We start from the raw sequence: 17,798 nt of genomic DNA, 5'->3' as shown, positions 1-17,798 counted from the left end.
TATCCTCAGCAACTCTACTGAAATGCTTTGTATAATGCTTAGGGAAATACTTGGTGAAATGCTTAGTGTAAAATTCATGTAAGTGTGATTTTCTCTTTGTGTTAGTATATTCTTGCAACCAGCAAAGTTTACAAAGATGTTTTCTCTGTCTTCTTTCTACTGTCTAATCACGGAAAGTCATGGAGTATAATCCATGATTTCTTGCTGGAGACAGGGAGTTTGAGAAACTTGGGGAACAGTTTAGCAAACAGAGGTTTGAAAGCCCCGTGAATGGAGAGGTACCTTTGAAACTGGCTTTTGCAGAAAAGTGCCACATATACGATTCTTTTGAAGCTACTGATGGTCTAATGACTGGAATGGCATACTTTTTATTCAACTCAGATGACAAGGAATTTATATGGACTATTTTAAGATCTCAGAAACATATGTCATGGAAAACTGTGTACAGATTCATAAATTAGTAAGAAAATGAACTTTCATTGTCAGTGATTGCCTGGTTTTCTCCTTCATTGACTGCAAGTGTAAAATTCCTTTAGGTTCTCCTTCCTTTTGGAAGGTCCACATCAAGGGCTGTTGGCTCCTGTACATCTCCTAAAATATAAGTCTGAATGCTCCTCTGCCACCCAAATTAACTCCTAGAATGGCAGAACTAATTATTCCTTCCAGTTACTCTTCCTGTATTAAATATAATGTGTAAATACTTCTTTTCTCATTTCTGTTTATTTTGGACTCTGATTTTTTTTCCATTCAAATGAACCTGAAAATTCAATTAAAACTATATCATTTTGCTATATTTCATGTTCACATTCAAACCAGGATTTCAAGATCAGGATGTGGAGGCAAAAATCTCCAAGGTTGAACCTTGACATGTCTTTTGGACCAGTGCATAAGCTTCATCTTGGTTTCAACTTCCCCAGATATTTCAAATAAATGACATTTAAAGATATCTGTTTTGTCAATTTCTATTTTCAGTATTTATTCTCATTAAAGCACTTCCCAGCTGGTCATTCTTCATATAGTTATGTGATGAAAGTGTGTAAAAATCAGTTTCTTTGGTTATGGTGGTATAAAGCTCATGCAGAGCTTTGCCACATAATTTAATACTTGCTGCATGGAGGAGCATAACTTCTAGCTCCATTTCACTGAACAATATTTTTCAAATGTTAAATACTAAGGAAAATAAATTTTACTATGAGGAGTCAATAATCCATTTGAATTCCTATGGCCTCTCATGTGATGCAATAATTCACAGTGTAAATAGATAAAACATCGCCACTCTGATTTCATTCTGCATAAGCTACAAAATAGTAGAGTATCTGGCCCTAAGTTTAGGTCACACATACACATTCTAAAAAAGTACAGCAGAACAGAGGATGGCTCTCAGAATTGCATTAGAATTAGTAACCATCCCTGATGCCATCTGCTTCCAAGCACATTAGAATTTGGCACCATATGCTGAAAAGATGTTTAAATTTAGCCAGCAAGTCCTGCTTGCCTTACTCAACAGCGAGACATAAACTTCTATCGTTGCTATAAAATTATCCATGTAAGATAGACAACCAGGATTCAGCCTAAATCATCTTCTCTGGACTCACGTATTCTGAGCAGAAGCTGTAGATACTGTACTGGAGAATGTAAAGCCCTAAATAAAAGTAAAGTACAATAAGTAAAAGTAAACTACAGTCCCAATGGACTAAATTATGGGGCCTTTGATGTTGCAATATGTATTACCCAAGGAAGCATAAGGTTTAACATATTTCCCATTCCATTTTTATTTTGTTTATTGATCCTAATAATTTTGAATTTTCCTGAATCCACTGAAAACTACTACTCCATCTGAGAACACAATTCAGGATTCAGATTTAATTTTTTTCCACCTCTTCAAATAGTATTAATTGAATCAGCACAACAGAATTCTGACAACAGAGAATAGCATCATTTAGTTCAATACTAACTACAGCAATTCACCCACGGTCAAATTTATTTTTTTGGAAGATAAGGCAGTTGAGAATACAAATGATTTCATGTGTTAAATTTATGTAGCCTAGTTGCCTATCACTTTAAAATTGTCATAGCTGTGGCCATTGTATGCTGAAAGGTGTTAGGATGTAAAATTAATTTGAGTGTACTCGATTTAATTCAGTTCTAAATTTGCCTATTTGACAGCAAAAGCAGCAGGGCAGGAACTGTGTCTTCCACCCACCACCCAAACTCCAGCCAAGCCCTTCTCACCTGAAATGCCAGCAATCCAGATTTTGCAGGCGGGTACAGGTTCACAGGGACACTTTGGGAATTTTATTGTCTTCAGAACGTGACCTCAGCAACACCCCTGCAGTCTTCTGAGCCTAACTCAGCCTACAAATTCTGCATTACTGCTACAGACGCCTGGCACAGAAAGGCATCAGGCTGAGAGGAACTAAATACCCTCCCACACCCATGGTCCAGAGGGCCAGCTCAATGCCTCATGCTCCCCAGACCTCAGGAAGCTGAGGAAAAGCCAGAGAGAGGCAGCAGATGTGACATGACGCCACAGACAAGACCCAACATCACCTCCAATTCCCCTCAGAGGAGAAGGACATGGTCTTTCTCCAGAGCACAGCTGAAGCGGGGCCTCTTCAGAGACCGGGCTGCTGCTGGGGCGGACAGGGGCACAGCTGCCTCAGCCCTCAGAGGTGGCCTGTCACCACAGGTGAATATCACCTTGAGCCCAACACACCTTTGAAAGCCAGTAAGCTGGTCATGGTGGCCAGCAGCGCACAGGGGCAGGGCCACATCCTGCGCCTGGGCCCCTGCTCCCTGCCAGCCCCCAGGGCCCTCACACCCCCTCCGAGCTGCCGCAGCCGGGCAGGGGGCACAACACAAAGGGAGGGCAGCCTATGGGTCGTGTTGTACACCCATGAATAGGGGTGGTGTCTATCTATCCACCTATGTGGCTTCTTCAAAATAATAACACATAATAATAGTAACAATAATAATATTCTCCCTAAAGAGGTTTGATCTCATGAGAGGATTCAGGGCTGGGTGTGCCTGTAGCAACGGAGAGCTTTGCCACTGTTACCTTGTGGAAAGGCACCTAAGAGCTGAAGAAAGGTTTAAGGTATATCTTTCTCCTCAGTGTTTCTCCAATATTTACTCAGAAAGGCACAGCTCAGCTTGCTGCCGTGGTAAAAACTTTTCCTGCGGTGAGTCCTGAGCAGGCACTGGGCCTGGGGTTCTGTGCAGGGCCACCCATGCAGCCCCATGCAGCTGGCCTGCACTGCCCACCCGCAGCTCTGGGTGCCTCAGCCTCACTTAATTACATGTGACTAATTACCACTTCATAATTAGCACTTTTGACTTCTAACCCAGCAACAAACTTGTGGAGAAACAATTTTATCATGTTACTGTTAAGGCAAGTCATCTAGAGCCAGTCCTACTACCTGCTGATCTACTCCAAACAGTTTTACAGATTATCTCTCAATTGTCAAAGTGACTTCACCTTGACTAAAAATCCACATAAGATAATCAAGGAGGTGCAAAAATATTTCAATTTAAACCACATACATATTTTGAAGCAATATTTTCTGCTTTTTCTGATGTAGATTTTAGTTGTCTTTTTTCTCTCTCTTTCTTCACTTTTATTATGCTGAAAACCAGACAATGGTCGCAATGTCAAAGGTAAAGTATACATCTAGACTGTACCTTCCAGTGTTTCAAACAGCCACACTTTTTGGCATGATACTTTGCCTGCTGTATGAAATGTTCGAATGCAACATTCTCATGCTGACCTCTCTAGGACCAGGTGCATTACTTAAATTATGTTTGTTAAACACGTAGTTATTCCCTTAACTATTGTCTCAAAGCACTAACTACCAATCCCTGGAAAAAGTGAAGGCATAGTTAAACAGTCATTTGACTTAATTATCTGTTAATTCAAAAAAGGAAGGGAGGGAGATAGAACATATCATAGTTATTTAACTTAGTGTTGTTGTCCTTAAGCAGGCAAAACTTCTCTTGAAGCTACCAGAAGTTTTACCTGTGAAAAGATGTACAATTCGGTGGTGCCACTAACAAGCAATCTATTGTTATAAGGTGTTTAGTTTTCAGTTAGCTATCTCAAAAATAAAATAATTGGTAATCAGGAGCCTTGTGGAAGTATCTTCACTTATTCCTCTTTTGTCTCCTTAAAACTAGTTTCACGTTCCTGGATGGCAGGGGGTATGATTTCAAGCTTCCTGTAGTATTAAAATATGCATGCATGAACTTCATTGCCAATTTCATGTTTAAATAACATTTAATGCAGTTACAAAATTGTTTCTATTCACCAGCACTGAGCTACATCTTTCAGAAGCAATTTGAATATAATTCTTAAGTTACTTCCTCCATTTCTAGAAAACAATTACTAAAGTGTTCAGTTTAATTGTAATATTTGTAGCTATGTCTTAAAACTGGTTTGTGACGTCATGCATGATGCAAAAAGTGTGTGTACCTGGTAGTCTTCTCTCTAAACTGCATGCAGTGCATGACCTAGGTTCTGTAAAGCAATTCGTGGACTGTGAAATCATTGCATTTGCTTCATGTGTGTGTTGGCAAAATTTTGAGGAAAAAAACCACAGTCTCTGTACTGTAAAGCAACTTTTATAAATGTATTTACTGCTGGTGAAAGATCACAGATTGACAGCTCAGGAGAGTGAAATCATTTCTCAGTGCATTGTGTAAGCAGGGACAATGGAGTCTTACCATAAAAACAGGGAGCTCAAACTTAAAGAATCTCTTTTGTAGGGTAAGCAGAAGCATGTCATTCTCCCTGCTTATTCAATTCTTGGCCGCTCTGCTGAAACCGTCAATCAGGGTGCCAATTAGTGTCAATTGTGATTGTGATTTGTTATGGCCCTCTTTTTCTGCTTCCTGCTATGAGTATAGCAAAGGTCCACTAGCTGTCAAGTATCAGATCAATTGCTGCCAGCCTGTGTTGTACTTAAGCTAGTAATGTCTTTAAATTCATTACAATTATCTATGAGGAACATATATATACTTTTCACCACTTTCTAAAGCAAAAGAAGGTGGATTTAAAAAAGCAAGGTTTTATTCTTATGTGCAATTAACTTAAGTCTAATATCACACACTAGGGCATGAGTTTTAGGTAGCAAAGGAGAGAGTATAATTCCCTTTAGAATAGAAGCAATAAAAGATTTAAATCCCAGAAAGCAAAACTTCAATGCAATTTAAGCATCTATAAAGTTACTATAAAAAGAAAATCTTATCTACTATCTAATCATAGATTTGCCTAGGTTCCTTTAGTTTAGTTTTCCTCTTACCATTGAGTTCCTTAGGTACCAAGAATCTTGTTTATCTGACAAATGGCCCCAGTTTGATACCCTGCTCATGTCTAAGCCTACTTAATATTCAAAAACTATTAATTGCTACAACTATGTAGGGAAGTCCAACCACACATAGGTAGCACATGCCAGCCAGATTAGCCACTTAGCTGATTTTTGAGGAGATTGTGAGCCCTGATTTGTTTTGAAAACCACTTTTCAATAGAGTCATGTAGATGATGTGAAAGATAGGTTCAGATCCTGCCTGGACCAAAAGGTGTTCAAGCACAATATTCCAATTCCTTGGTAATTTCCTCAGTACCAGGCTTTTTAGCATTCCTTGTGGAAGAAAGGTAGTGCTTTCTTCCTTTTTCTGGTGGAGCTGTTCCACAAAGAATATACTACATTCATTTGTCTAAAGAGAAAAAGAAGGACTGATTTCATAGTTTAGTGGTTAGAACACTCACCCACAAATTTTAGTTTTTCTTACATCAAATGATCATTGGACAAAGTACAGAAGGTCTTGAGAGCAGAACCACCAGACTGATCTCTCCCAGGGGAAGACCTGAACTGTTAGTCTAGAGCACCATGCCCTCCCTTATCATCTTGAATTCTTTTCTGCACAGTGGCACAATTTGAAATGTAGTAGTAGAGTATCTCTATCTTTGGCCTAGATTAACATATAGTTAGCATGAATTTAGAAGGTAGAAAGTATGTGTATAAAATCCTTTTAAGCTAAGAAAACAAACTAAAATTCTTCAGCAAGCGTTCTAAGCCAGGTGTGAGGGAAGACCAGCCCTCACTTAAAGAATTTAAAAAAAAAAATTAAAGAAAAAAAGAATTCAGCACCACCTGAAGCATTTCCCCACAGCTATCTCCTGGCCGCTAGTTGCTTTGAATTTCATTCATTCACACATTGCAAATACAATTCAGCTGTTCTGCTGTTGACTCTGCAATTTACCCCATAGGCCTAATCCTGTCCCATTGGCTGTTCCTGAATCATAGCATTAATTCTTGTTCCCCTCCCAGGAAGACAAAAAAAATCTCAAAAACAGTAGAAGAATAAACATCACACTGTTGCCCACAATAGAATTAGGATGCAGTAAAGTTCTCATGGGCATCTGAGAAATGCCCTTGAAACCCATACTTCAGATAGATACATTGTTACTGACTGCAAGACCTGGATTTTTTCTTAAATGCATAACTGAATCTAGCTCTCGCTGTCTAAACATCTGTATGGGGTTTTTTCCCAGTATTATTCTCACAAGCAAATTTTCCTTACTATGAATATTTTTGGCATCTGGACCAACTTTTTGATGACAATACAAAATAAGCATACTGATCAGTTATATTGCTTTCTTGGTGTACAAAGAACTCCATCCAATATTGAAAAGAGTAATTATAATGGATATGTACCTCACAAAGTATACAAATTCCATATTTTTTATCTATCATGATGCACTAAAGTAGTATAACGTGTTTAAGTATATATTAAATACTCCATTAATATTCTACGTATGGGTATCCCTATTCTTTTCAATATTTTGTTGGTAATAGCAATTGAAGAAATAAATTTTGTGAGTTTGTGATACTTCAGAATGGAACGCTTTTAGGACAATGTTAGGTTAATATTTCCATTGATTAAGTATGGAGTTGATGAGTCAACAGGGGTAGAGCAAGGGTCTACTCAATTTTCCAGTTTACCAAAAGGCATTTTTGAACTAACTATCATGTAATCATGAACAACAGTACAGATGTGATAACAGAGCCTTTGCTCAGTCCAGACAATCTTATATAATCGTGTGTCCTATTTCTGCTTTTATAAACAAATGAGAATATAGTCTTTATATTCAGCCAGCATTATAATGGAGCATACCAGCATACCCAATAACATGAAAACAAGTAAGGATGGATTCATTATGTACTTTGCAATTCACTGACTTTATAAAAAAATATTCTGGGCTATAACTAAAGGAAATTTCATATTTATGTCCAATACTAAATTTGATTCTCATTAGCAACAGAGTTATTTTTAAAATATAGATAATTTTTACTATTAACAAGTAGTATAGTGAAAAATAGATTTTAACTACACTTTTAGCATATCCCACTTAAACATTAATGATAACTTATTTATCTGCATTTGTCAAATACTAAATATGTGTTCTGATTTTTCAGGGCCTTTTAATCATATCAAGTCAAGTCTGTTGGGATCCACATCAGATTCAAACCTCAACAAATACAGTACAATCAACAAAATTCCTCAACTCACACTGAACTTTTCAGATATCAAAAGTGAAAAAAAATCTTCATCTCCTCCTTCTTCGGAGAAAGCGATTATTGCACCTAAGGTGAAAGACCGAACGCACAATGTAACAGAGAAGGTTACCCAGGTAAGGTAATACCAATTATTTTAGTTCCTTTGCAGTTTTGTGGAGCCAATTATCAGTGTATTCAATAGATTGTTACTCTTTTCATGAGTGATTTGGATATCTCCAAGACAATTTCAAGGGTTTGAGCCATTACTTAGTTTACTTCCAATTCAGTTACACATGAGGTAGTTTACAACATTAAATGATACTGCTAACAAACAAAATTTTCAATGGAAAAACCCTGTAGTATACAAGTGCCCCAAATAAGTCCACTAATTTCAGTGATTCCTGTCAGTCATAAATGTTAGTTTCTTTTTTTTTTCCTCTTTCTCAGCTTTATGAATTGCTAATTAGTGCAAGGCACAACATGATAACAAATGGTAGGTGATTGTGCCACTGGTATATGTATCATAGTTACATCTTGTAATTTCTTTTCCATTTCTTTGGCTTTTCATAATGCTTTTTCCTGTGGTTATCTTTTCCATGTGTGTACATCAAAAAGGCTGTCAAAATGAAAAGCAGATACCTTTGGACTGGATGCATGATATATTATGTCATACTTGGGAATGAGGCATACAGTTGAATCATAGAATCATAGAATGGTTTGCGTTCGAAGGAACCTCAAAGATCATCTAGTTCCAACAGAAACAAAACTGAAAACAATTCAAGATAGCATATTTCTTCAATCTAAGACAGATACAGTGCCTTGTGAAGGCAACAGAAGTTTTCAGCTAAATTCAATATGAATATTATATTTGTGTTGTAATGTCATATGGAGATTGACAAGGACAGGCTATCAATGTGCAACATATTGAAAAAATATTAAGACATGACAGTATCACAAATAACTTCTTTGATAGTTTTAAAAAGCAGAGGGTTGGCCCTTAAATGCCCATTGTCTGCTGACAGACTGAAAGATGTTAGAAGTGCTTTGTGTTAGAATGCAGATAAAAATTTCATGAGGAAGATCTTGCCAAGAGTAGCTTTTGACTTACTGCTGACCTGCCTTCCATAGACTAGACTGCAGCTTCTCTACATTGGTACTATGCCAGATATTTTCCCACTCCTTTTGACGGATATAAAAAGGAATGTATTGTACACCCTCCTACAGAAATAGAGACAAAAGTTCTATCTATAGAGACAAAAGTTCTATCAGTTCTATCTTGAGATCACTTAGTGCCTAAAAAGTAATTGGATTTTTATCTTTCATATATTTTGTCTTTGATAGCTAGCTTGAATCTGCAACCATTGTACTTTCTTCCCTGGTCAGTTGTGAAAGATTTAATCTCTTCCGGATCCATTTTGATATGTTTTAAATTATTCATAGTAGTTATACATAGAAATCTTTTCACAGATAATATGGCAAAAGTCAAGTTACATTAAAAAGACTAATTTTTATAAGTTACATAAGCATAAGTCAAGCTTGATTGGTTTTTTCAAAATTCTGACTGGCTAATTAGTGCCAGAGTGCCAAGTTTCTATGTTCTGATTACACTGTTATAGGGAAATAAATAAATGAATAAAAATAGATCTATGTTTATTCTCCAAACAACTTAGATATTATGAAAAGGTCCAATAGAAATCGCTTGGATCAGCTAAACCTTCCAGGAACATTGATACTAACTAAATTCAAAATTAAATTTTATACGCTCTATAAAACTTTACACATCACAAAAGATTTCCAATTTAATTTGACATTGGTTTGTGCCCTTTTCTAGATCTCAAGCAATGTGCAGAGTACAAGTTGGGTAGCAAACTTTGATAATATACCATTCATCATAATTGGAAAGAATTCCCCACAGCTGTTCCTTTCTCTTTTAGTATATTCAGGTTGTAGTTGCTGCTGCAGCATAAACTCTAGGATTAGGTACAGAGGGAAACTCCTGGAAGGTATAAATAAATGTAGGTCTACTGAATTTGATAGTCAAAGATCTAGTTAACTAGTTATTCATGAATTAAATTAGAAATAGACATTTGGAAGATGAATGTGGTTTGTTTTAGTCCTGTGTTTGTTTCTAATCCCCAGTGATTTCAATATATTTTATAAGAGTCTGCACCTCAAAGGTTCCACTGCATGTCTGCCTGTGTCTTTAAAATTTCAATCTCTTTGTAAAACTTGTCATAGGCCCATAGATCCATTTTGTATCTGCAGAATAGTGGAAAAGTGGTTTTGGAAAGTTTGAGCACAGTGTTGAGAATAGAATATGGCAGAAACATCAGGCAAGATAATTAGGATATGCTCATGCTGGCACAGTCCTCTGATACGTAAATCTGTGAAATGGCATCAAAAATGTACAGAGGGCAATATGACCTATTTAATCTATAGGACAATATCAGTAAAAGAGCAAATGAGTATAAAATGGCCCTGGTAAGTTAAAAGGTCACCCTTAATCAGAGTAGTGACATTCTGAAATAGTCTTCTAATAAAAGAAGTTAGGGCAGGAATTCCAAATGTCTTTAGACAGAGCCTGAGAAATGCAGTAAAGGTGTAGATAACACGATGTGCTTTTTTGGGATTGCAGGACTTGGTGACATGGAAGACCACTTCCAGTCACATATTGCACCATTCAAACATCCATCAATCTCTCTCTTTATAGTCCTCATTGTGTATCTCTCTTCCTTTCCTTTCCTCAACTTTGCTGAGAAATTTGGTCCTGCTGCTATAACCTGATTTTTCCACTACTGTGGCTCCTCTCACTGTGCAGCTCAAAATATAGAGACTTGGACTCTGGTGTGCACCACACTAAGGCATCAGTGAGCCTCGCAGTTGGATGACTGCACTCTGGATTCTCTCTCATGCATCAATAATATCAAACCAAGTATCAGCATCACAGGATACAAGAACAAGTTCTTCTTTCCAGAGATAACAGCTGTATGAATTCTATCGTATCCACAAGCTGGAGAAGTAATTCAGGTAGTGAAGACAGTGAAAAAGGAGAAGATGGCCATTGCTACCTTCACAAGGTAGAGGAAGAATAATGAATAAAATAAATCAGTTATGGCCATTCTGTTTAGAGGAAGTAATACACTTTCAGAAAGCATTTAAAGAGGAGTGGGATGCTTTAGCAGTAAGATTTTAGTGGAATAAATTAGGAGTAGATGGGAGAATAAAGTTTAGAAAATAATTTCAGAAGGAGCAGAAGAGGTTGTGGGACAGTGGTTGATACTTTGAGTGAAAAATATGAACTTTGAAATGCAGGTGGAGAAAATAAGATTTCTCTACCGAATTTAATAACTAAGTAAATAAATAAAATCCTCACAGCATCTTACCTTTTAAGTAATACAAGTGAGAGAGTCTTTTCAAAAAGATCCAGGTTATAAATGCTACTGCAAAGACCCTTAAAGTATTGCCTTACTACTTAACAGGAGTGTTCAGGACATTAGATGTAGAGATTAATATTGCCTTAAGATATAGCTTGCAGTGAAGTGCTGCCCATGTGATGGTCCTGAATTAGTAGATACTCCGATCTCTTGGGTCTTCACTGACCAAAGCTCCTTGTATAATGCAGAGTAGCAATAACATCTTCTGGACACCTGTTTCTGCATAACAGTGAATTTTACTGAGAGGAATAGCCCAGTCATAGCTGCCAGATAGCCCTTATTAAAAAATTGACAATGTCATGTAGATATTCATCACTAAAATTAAATTTACATTTCCATTTCACTTTTCTGAATTTTTTTTTTAATGTTTCACATTATAATTTCCAGAGGTGCTAAGCTAGACTCTCTTCTGGAAGAGTCTCAACTTTTTTTCATAATTTATGGTTTTTTAGTCTGTTCGGGAGGACAATCCAATTTCTGCTCTCTTTTGCACTGACAGGTTCAGTTAGGGTCCTAACACTGATTGTTAGAAAGAGACAAGTCTTCCCAGAGGCAGAAAAAGTAGACTTTTATGAAAGAAAGCAGTGGGGCAAAAATTTGACATCTGTCCCTTAACATTTTTGATGAATTTGTAAAGTGGACTTCTGGCCTTAAGATTACAGCATGTAGAGGAGCAACAGTAAGTGATTTTATATTTAGTTTAAAAACTGATTGATTTTAAATCTTCTTACATATCCAGTTCCCATTGATGTATGACTCCAAAGCTGTGAACTCTGTTGTGAACAGACTCAGAGCAGCATCAAGATTAGAATACTCAGTACCTATACTTATTTTCAAAGAAAAGAGAGAATTCCTGAATACTCATAGATTAACTATGGCAACAAACAATGGCTGGCCCAATTAATAAACATAAATTACTGATCTCTTTATTATGGTGTTTGCGCAAAACTGTTTTGTGACTCCTGATCACTAATGTTCAGAGATTATTGATCCCCTTGAAATTCATCGGTCTGTTGAGATATAGCATGTGGTTGAAAGACCCAATATGTATCTCTTGTTTATGATTTGTCTCAATAACTGACTTATATGAAGGTAAAACTGTATGATCTTTAAACTTTTTGTAAATGATACTTTTTAAAACAGTTTCATCATCCACCCACCTGTAGGAAATATATATACCCAAACTGGTTATATGGCTGATCAAATGATAAATATGTACCTTGACAGGCTACACAGTTGATTGGAAGATTGTATTCTGATTTGCAGACATGCTGAACACCCACAGCTCTTTTGAAAGTGAAGCTCTCAGTGAAGAGGAGTCACATATGAAGTGATAGACCTTGTAGTTTCACTGCATGTTTTTTGTAATCTGGCCAGACTCTATTCTGTCAGCCCCAAAAGATTAAGAAATAAGTAACAATATCCCCTGAGGCCAGTCTCAACTGTTGATATAAAAAGAACAATTATATGATCATGACTTCAAACTGACCTTCAGGTTTTCAGGCTAAAAGAAGACTAGCAGCATCTAGAACAGAGAGGGGCAATATAAGACCTAAAAATAAACCAAATTATTGAGCTATACATTTTCAGCTGTCTGATTCGGCTGACACACTGCGCTGTTTACAACATCATGCAATAACTCACACACAAACATTTCAAGGCTGTTTATTTTGGAACGCAAGCTGATATAAAGCAGAAAATTCTGATTTAAGGGGAAAAAAATTTGATGTGTCTTCCAGTTACACAGCAAGACATACATATAATAATGAAATTGGGGGGTAAGCGGAGCCAACATTCCCAAGTTACTGTATAGAAAGTTTATATTCTTGGTTTCTGCTGAAGTGAGAATCTTCTTTTTTCTATTATTTGCTATTTCTGTTTTCAATGATCAATTGATATAGCTTATACAGGAATTATTCCCTTTGTTTACAGCACCCTCTTGCAATAAAATTTCATCTTTTATTGTAATTATTATAATTATTGTATTTATATTATTGTAATTATATAATTATTCATAATTACTATAGATGTAATTATAGAAATAGTACAAATGTGTGTAATTTCATTATCATTTAGAAGGTGTGACACACCTGTGCATGAAAACAAAAAAAGTCGAGACAATCATGGTGATGGCAAAACCAATAAAAGTACCCCAATCTCAGGGTGGTCATTTATACCTGTGCAAAGATGTCACCAAAACTGGAGAGTAGGCACTTTTGCACCAGAGCAAGTAGCTATGCAAAGTGCATGGAAGCAGAAAACAAAGTCCACTGTTTTAATAAATTTCAGAAGAAAACATAGCATTTTCATTGGAATTACTTGCTATTGCATCAAGTAACAAAATGGCCAATATAGTTACAGATTCATAGCAATTGTGAAAGATAAAATATTTCTTGACAGTGATTGTTTTCAGTAGAGCCTCTTCTCTCTGTGACAGCTGAATAGGGTAAGGCATCTGAACTGCTGTGGTGTTTTGAGAAGATTTCACAACATATGGTAGAAATGGAGCAGTTGGAAAGCCCAGCTGCTTTGAAGCGTCTAACCTGGATGCATCCTTAATTAGTCCATGTCCTTCCCCCAAGATCTAATTTTCTGAGGAAGGGATTGCCTGATTTTGCTGAGTTCGGAAAAAGTACCCCATATCTTCTATGAATTACAATTTTGTTTTGTGCGATCTCTTTGTTGTTACAGTCTTCAACCAAATACTTAGTGATCTGTTCTGTGATGCTAACATGGAATGGAGCATATGAATTTTTTTAATACTAGATCTTTTTCCAAAGCAACATTCTTCTTTTGATGCTAATACGTGGGGGAAAATAGGCAGACACAGGCTTTCAGACTGCACTGTAGTTCTGAAAATAATTAATTTGACAAATATGTTGAGGGTGTAATAACTAATGCCCTACAAAGCAAGTAAAACTGATCAAAACCACTTAGGCAAACCTTATTTCTCTAGACAAGAGCTCTAAAACCCCAAACTCCCACTTCATGGTGGATTGACTTTGGAAATTTCTAAACTTGGTAGTTCACTCAATTAAAACCAACAGTTTTGACACCCACCAGAACTGTCCCACCGTGAACTGCAAGAAGTCAAGCCTCTGCTTAGCCCCTGTCAAGCCCCACTGAGATCCAAATAACCGGCAGAGTCCTCTGATCCCCTTGGCACGCACAGTCTGAAATAATACCTTTCACGCATGCACTTAGAGCTGCCTTAAAACAGCCATGAAAGGAGTCACAGTCTCTCTTTTACATAACCTTAGAACCATACAAAAATGTAGCATGGAAGAGACCTCTAGAGGCCATCTAGCCCAACCTCCTACTCAAAATAGCATAACTTCAACGTTAGATTAGAGTCAGGTGGTTACCATGCTAACTCAGGAAACAGTTTCTATGTTTAGGTCAGCATAAGCATATATTTTCCTGGAGAAGATCACCCAGCGATAGACAGCAATAGCAGCTGGTGCGCTGAAAGAGGGAGGGAAGAGGGCAGAAAGCTGTGGATCTCACGGGCCAGAAAGAGCTGGCATTTTACAACTAATATTGCTGGTGTAGCTAACGTATAGGGTACTCATTTAGAAAGAGGCAGTCCTGGGTCGTAGTCCCAGAGTATTTTGCCTGTTACTTATCTTACATAAATGACCATCTGTTAAAAAATCCACATAAATAACACTGGGCACCAGGGACTCAGACTCAGGACTCCCTCCCTCCTTCCCTGAGTGCCTTTACCCCCAAACAGCCTGGATTCTGAACTCTGTTCTAGTGCCAGACACCTCACATGTACACACTGTAGTATCAATGCTAGATCTAGCCACAAAATGCCATAACCTGGGCAGGCAATATTTAGCATTTACCTGAAATTACATATTCACCCCTATTAAGAGTCATTTTCATCAGACAAAAAATGCAGGTATGTTTCGCTAACAATTTCATATTCATTTCTTGCAAGTAACGACTTTCCTTTTAGTATAATGCTGGTTAATACAAAAAGTGCAAAACTGGTGGGTAATTTGGCAGATTAACTTTTTCAAGGAAATAGTTAAGTTCCCACAAATTGCTAATGAGAGAAATCAATGAATAAACAATGTGAGAGCAGAAAGTTCCTGCAATTTGCAGCTAGTAAGGTGATGATATAACTGGTGATAATTCTAAAGCAGGTGTCTTCTACTACTGATTAGAAACCGTGTGGCCTTAAGCATATAAAGGAGAAATAGCAGCAAGGCTAGTATTCTTTTGGCTTGGGCAGGGGGTAGGAGAGAGGCATGTGGATTGGTTGGTTTTGATGTATTGGCAGCTGAGGAAAATATTTCCTGGTTAGGGTTTAGGATTTTTTTCATAGGATTAAAAACAGTAAAGAAAAGCAAAGATCATTAAACCCAGTCAGCACAATATGTTGTTTTATGAATTCTGAATGCCCCCAAAATTAATAAGCCAAATGAGAAGGTCATTCTTCTTATCTATGATCTGCTGTGTGTTAGAACTTGGATAATGCTTTCAGCTTGTAACTGGTAACAGGATCAGTAGAGAAGTGCATACCCAGAATAGTTCAGAAATAATGCTTTAAAAAAATAATCAAAGGGTCATTGAATCCCAAATATTATGTTTATGAAATAGTGTGCTAATCAGTATGGTAACATGTAGTTGCAAAGCATTTATTGAGCTGTATGGGTGACACTGAGCATAAAATTAATGAGCATAGCACAACAAAAATCTCTAGAAAATATTTATTAAAAGTGGCTAGTTCAGGCCATCTAGAGTGTAGAAATAGACTATAAAATTCAAATCTATCTGAAATAAAGTACCTAAAGTGCATGAATATTTAGTTGATATTCGGAGTACATAGAGAACTCAAAGTTTCTTTTTCCTGATATCAGGGTGGCCTTGTATTAGATTTATCTTAGATAAGTCTGTTTTTCTTTGACAGTTGAATAAATCATTGCAGCACATGGTGGAATTGCTTTAAGGTACTTTAGGTGTATTTTCAAGCATAAGTTTTTCATTCAAAGAATTGCCAGTTTTACATTCAGGCAGCATCTTTTTAAATATGAAAATTGCAGTAACTACTTTTCATTTAATATCTTGAAAGCTGGCATGAGAAGATATGTTCGGCTCCAGACAGCCTGTTCAGAATATTACTACTAATAAATGAGAAACATTTATTAAATGGGAAGAAACGTTCTTCATTTCACGGCTTTGCATTTTTTTCTAATCTAAGTATCCATCTTCTTTGAAAATGTTCCATGTTCTAAATGAATTCTATTAATTATGAAGAAACCTACTCTCTTTTGAAACAAAAGATCTGCTGTGTGATATGGCCTCACATCTGTACCAATCTGTTCTGTTCAGAGAAGTTTAGTTTTCACTGGTTTGTAGGTGGGTTAACAATGGAAGACTGTAACAGAAGGAGAGTAGCACCTTTTGCTGCAGCTTAGTCTCTAATGATGTTAGTTGCTGGGTTTGAAAGTGAGCAAGAAATCAGTTCCTGTGTCTCATGGTCATCCTGTAGAATTGTTAGAGGCCAGCTAATTTATTTTGATGAATTTTGTTAGGATAGCATGAGGACAGCAGCCTCCTTCCAGGTTTCAAAAAAAAGCTTGAAAAATATGGTTTGTATAGGATAGTAATTTCCAGATATATTAAGCTGTCTATTTTCTCTCTTCTTTACACCTACAATATCAAGTAAGCTAAAGGAAACTGCAATGGTGAATGTCCAATTGTGCAGTTTACACAGTGTGATAAATTAGTCAATATATCTAAAAACCAAAGAACTTTAAGAACGTTAAAGCTTACAGTCAGGCATCTATCCTAGGCATTTTTTCCACTGGATTGAGCTTTGATGCCTGCAATCATATATGTGATCAGCCATAGTACCAAAAAGATTCCCATATCTCCCTGGTTAAATTCACAAATAAGAGGTCCTGTTGTCTCCTGAGCGTGAGCTTCATTTAGCATAACACAGGCAAAGTAGAGCTTCTCAAGGAGTTATTTTTGGCTCACTAATGCTGTGGTATCACAACGTTTTTGTTAAAGTATCAGAATAGCTAGTGAAGAATCATCATAAGGGTCCTAACATGTCTTGCCACAATTCCCCCAAACAAAAATATGTCTTTACATCAGAGAAAAATGTCTAATGTAAGATCCAACTACTGACTGAGGAAAGGCAAGTTTGTGTGCTCCGTTCTCCATGGTCACAAATCCACCCTTTTCCTCTGCCTGACCAGTATGAATTGAATGGATAGCTCTAGAAACCTGGATCATGCTTCTACAGGTTGCTTTTGCTAGTGAAATGTGATTTGTATGATCACATTGTGTGTATATGTGTATGCAATCTGTTCCATCTCCTCTTGCCAAATGGCTTTTTGGTTGGAAAGTTAGTGACCAAATTTGGTAGAAGGTTGGGTAATGCATTAAACTTACAAGTGGTGTGAAGAGAGGAACATGGGCAGAACGGTAAGACTAAACCATTTAAGTGAACCAGGTTGGCATATACTCATTAGACAAACACTGGAAGGCCACAGGAGAGATGGACATTTCTAAATGAAGCTTTTCCCCAGCTACCAGAGCAGTTTCAATTGCAGTTCACACCTTTTTAAACTCTAAGGGATCTAATTACAAAATGCAAATGTTCTAGAAACTCAAGTTTGCTTATTTTGCTGATTATGGAAAAAATATTTACCCTGAAACTGAAGGTTAAACTTAAATATTAATGTAAGCACAAGGATCTTTTCTCCTTTTCTCTTTTACTCCAGACAGTTACATCAGTAAGTACTGTAATCATAGAACAAATCTATGGCTGTAGCTGATTAATTTT

General features: G+C 36.9%; 1 protein-coding gene across 1 annotated transcript in view; it reads left to right on the top strand.

Moving 5' to 3' along the window:
• KCNH7 (potassium voltage-gated channel subfamily H member 7) overlaps positions 1-17,798 on the top strand; it is a 230,937-nt gene that overhangs the window by 154,653 nt on the left and 58,486 nt on the right. Inside the window, exons 6-8 of the mRNA XM_054830094.1 lie at positions 3,637-3,657; positions 4,174-4,197; positions 7,476-7,690. Coding sequence (XP_054686069.1) covers positions 3,637-3,657; positions 4,174-4,197; positions 7,476-7,690 — 260 coding nt within the window. The remainder of the gene's footprint in view (positions 1-3,636; positions 3,658-4,173; positions 4,198-7,475; positions 7,691-17,798) is intronic.

Source organism: Grus americana, chromosome 6, assembly GCF_028858705.1.
Source record: "Grus americana isolate bGruAme1 chromosome 6, bGruAme1.mat, whole genome shotgun sequence".
Taxonomy (NCBI): Eukaryota; Metazoa; Chordata; class Aves; order Gruiformes; family Gruidae; genus Grus; species Grus americana.
The sequence above is the reverse complement of the archived record's forward strand: the minus strand, read 5'-3'. Positions and strand labels throughout refer to the sequence as shown.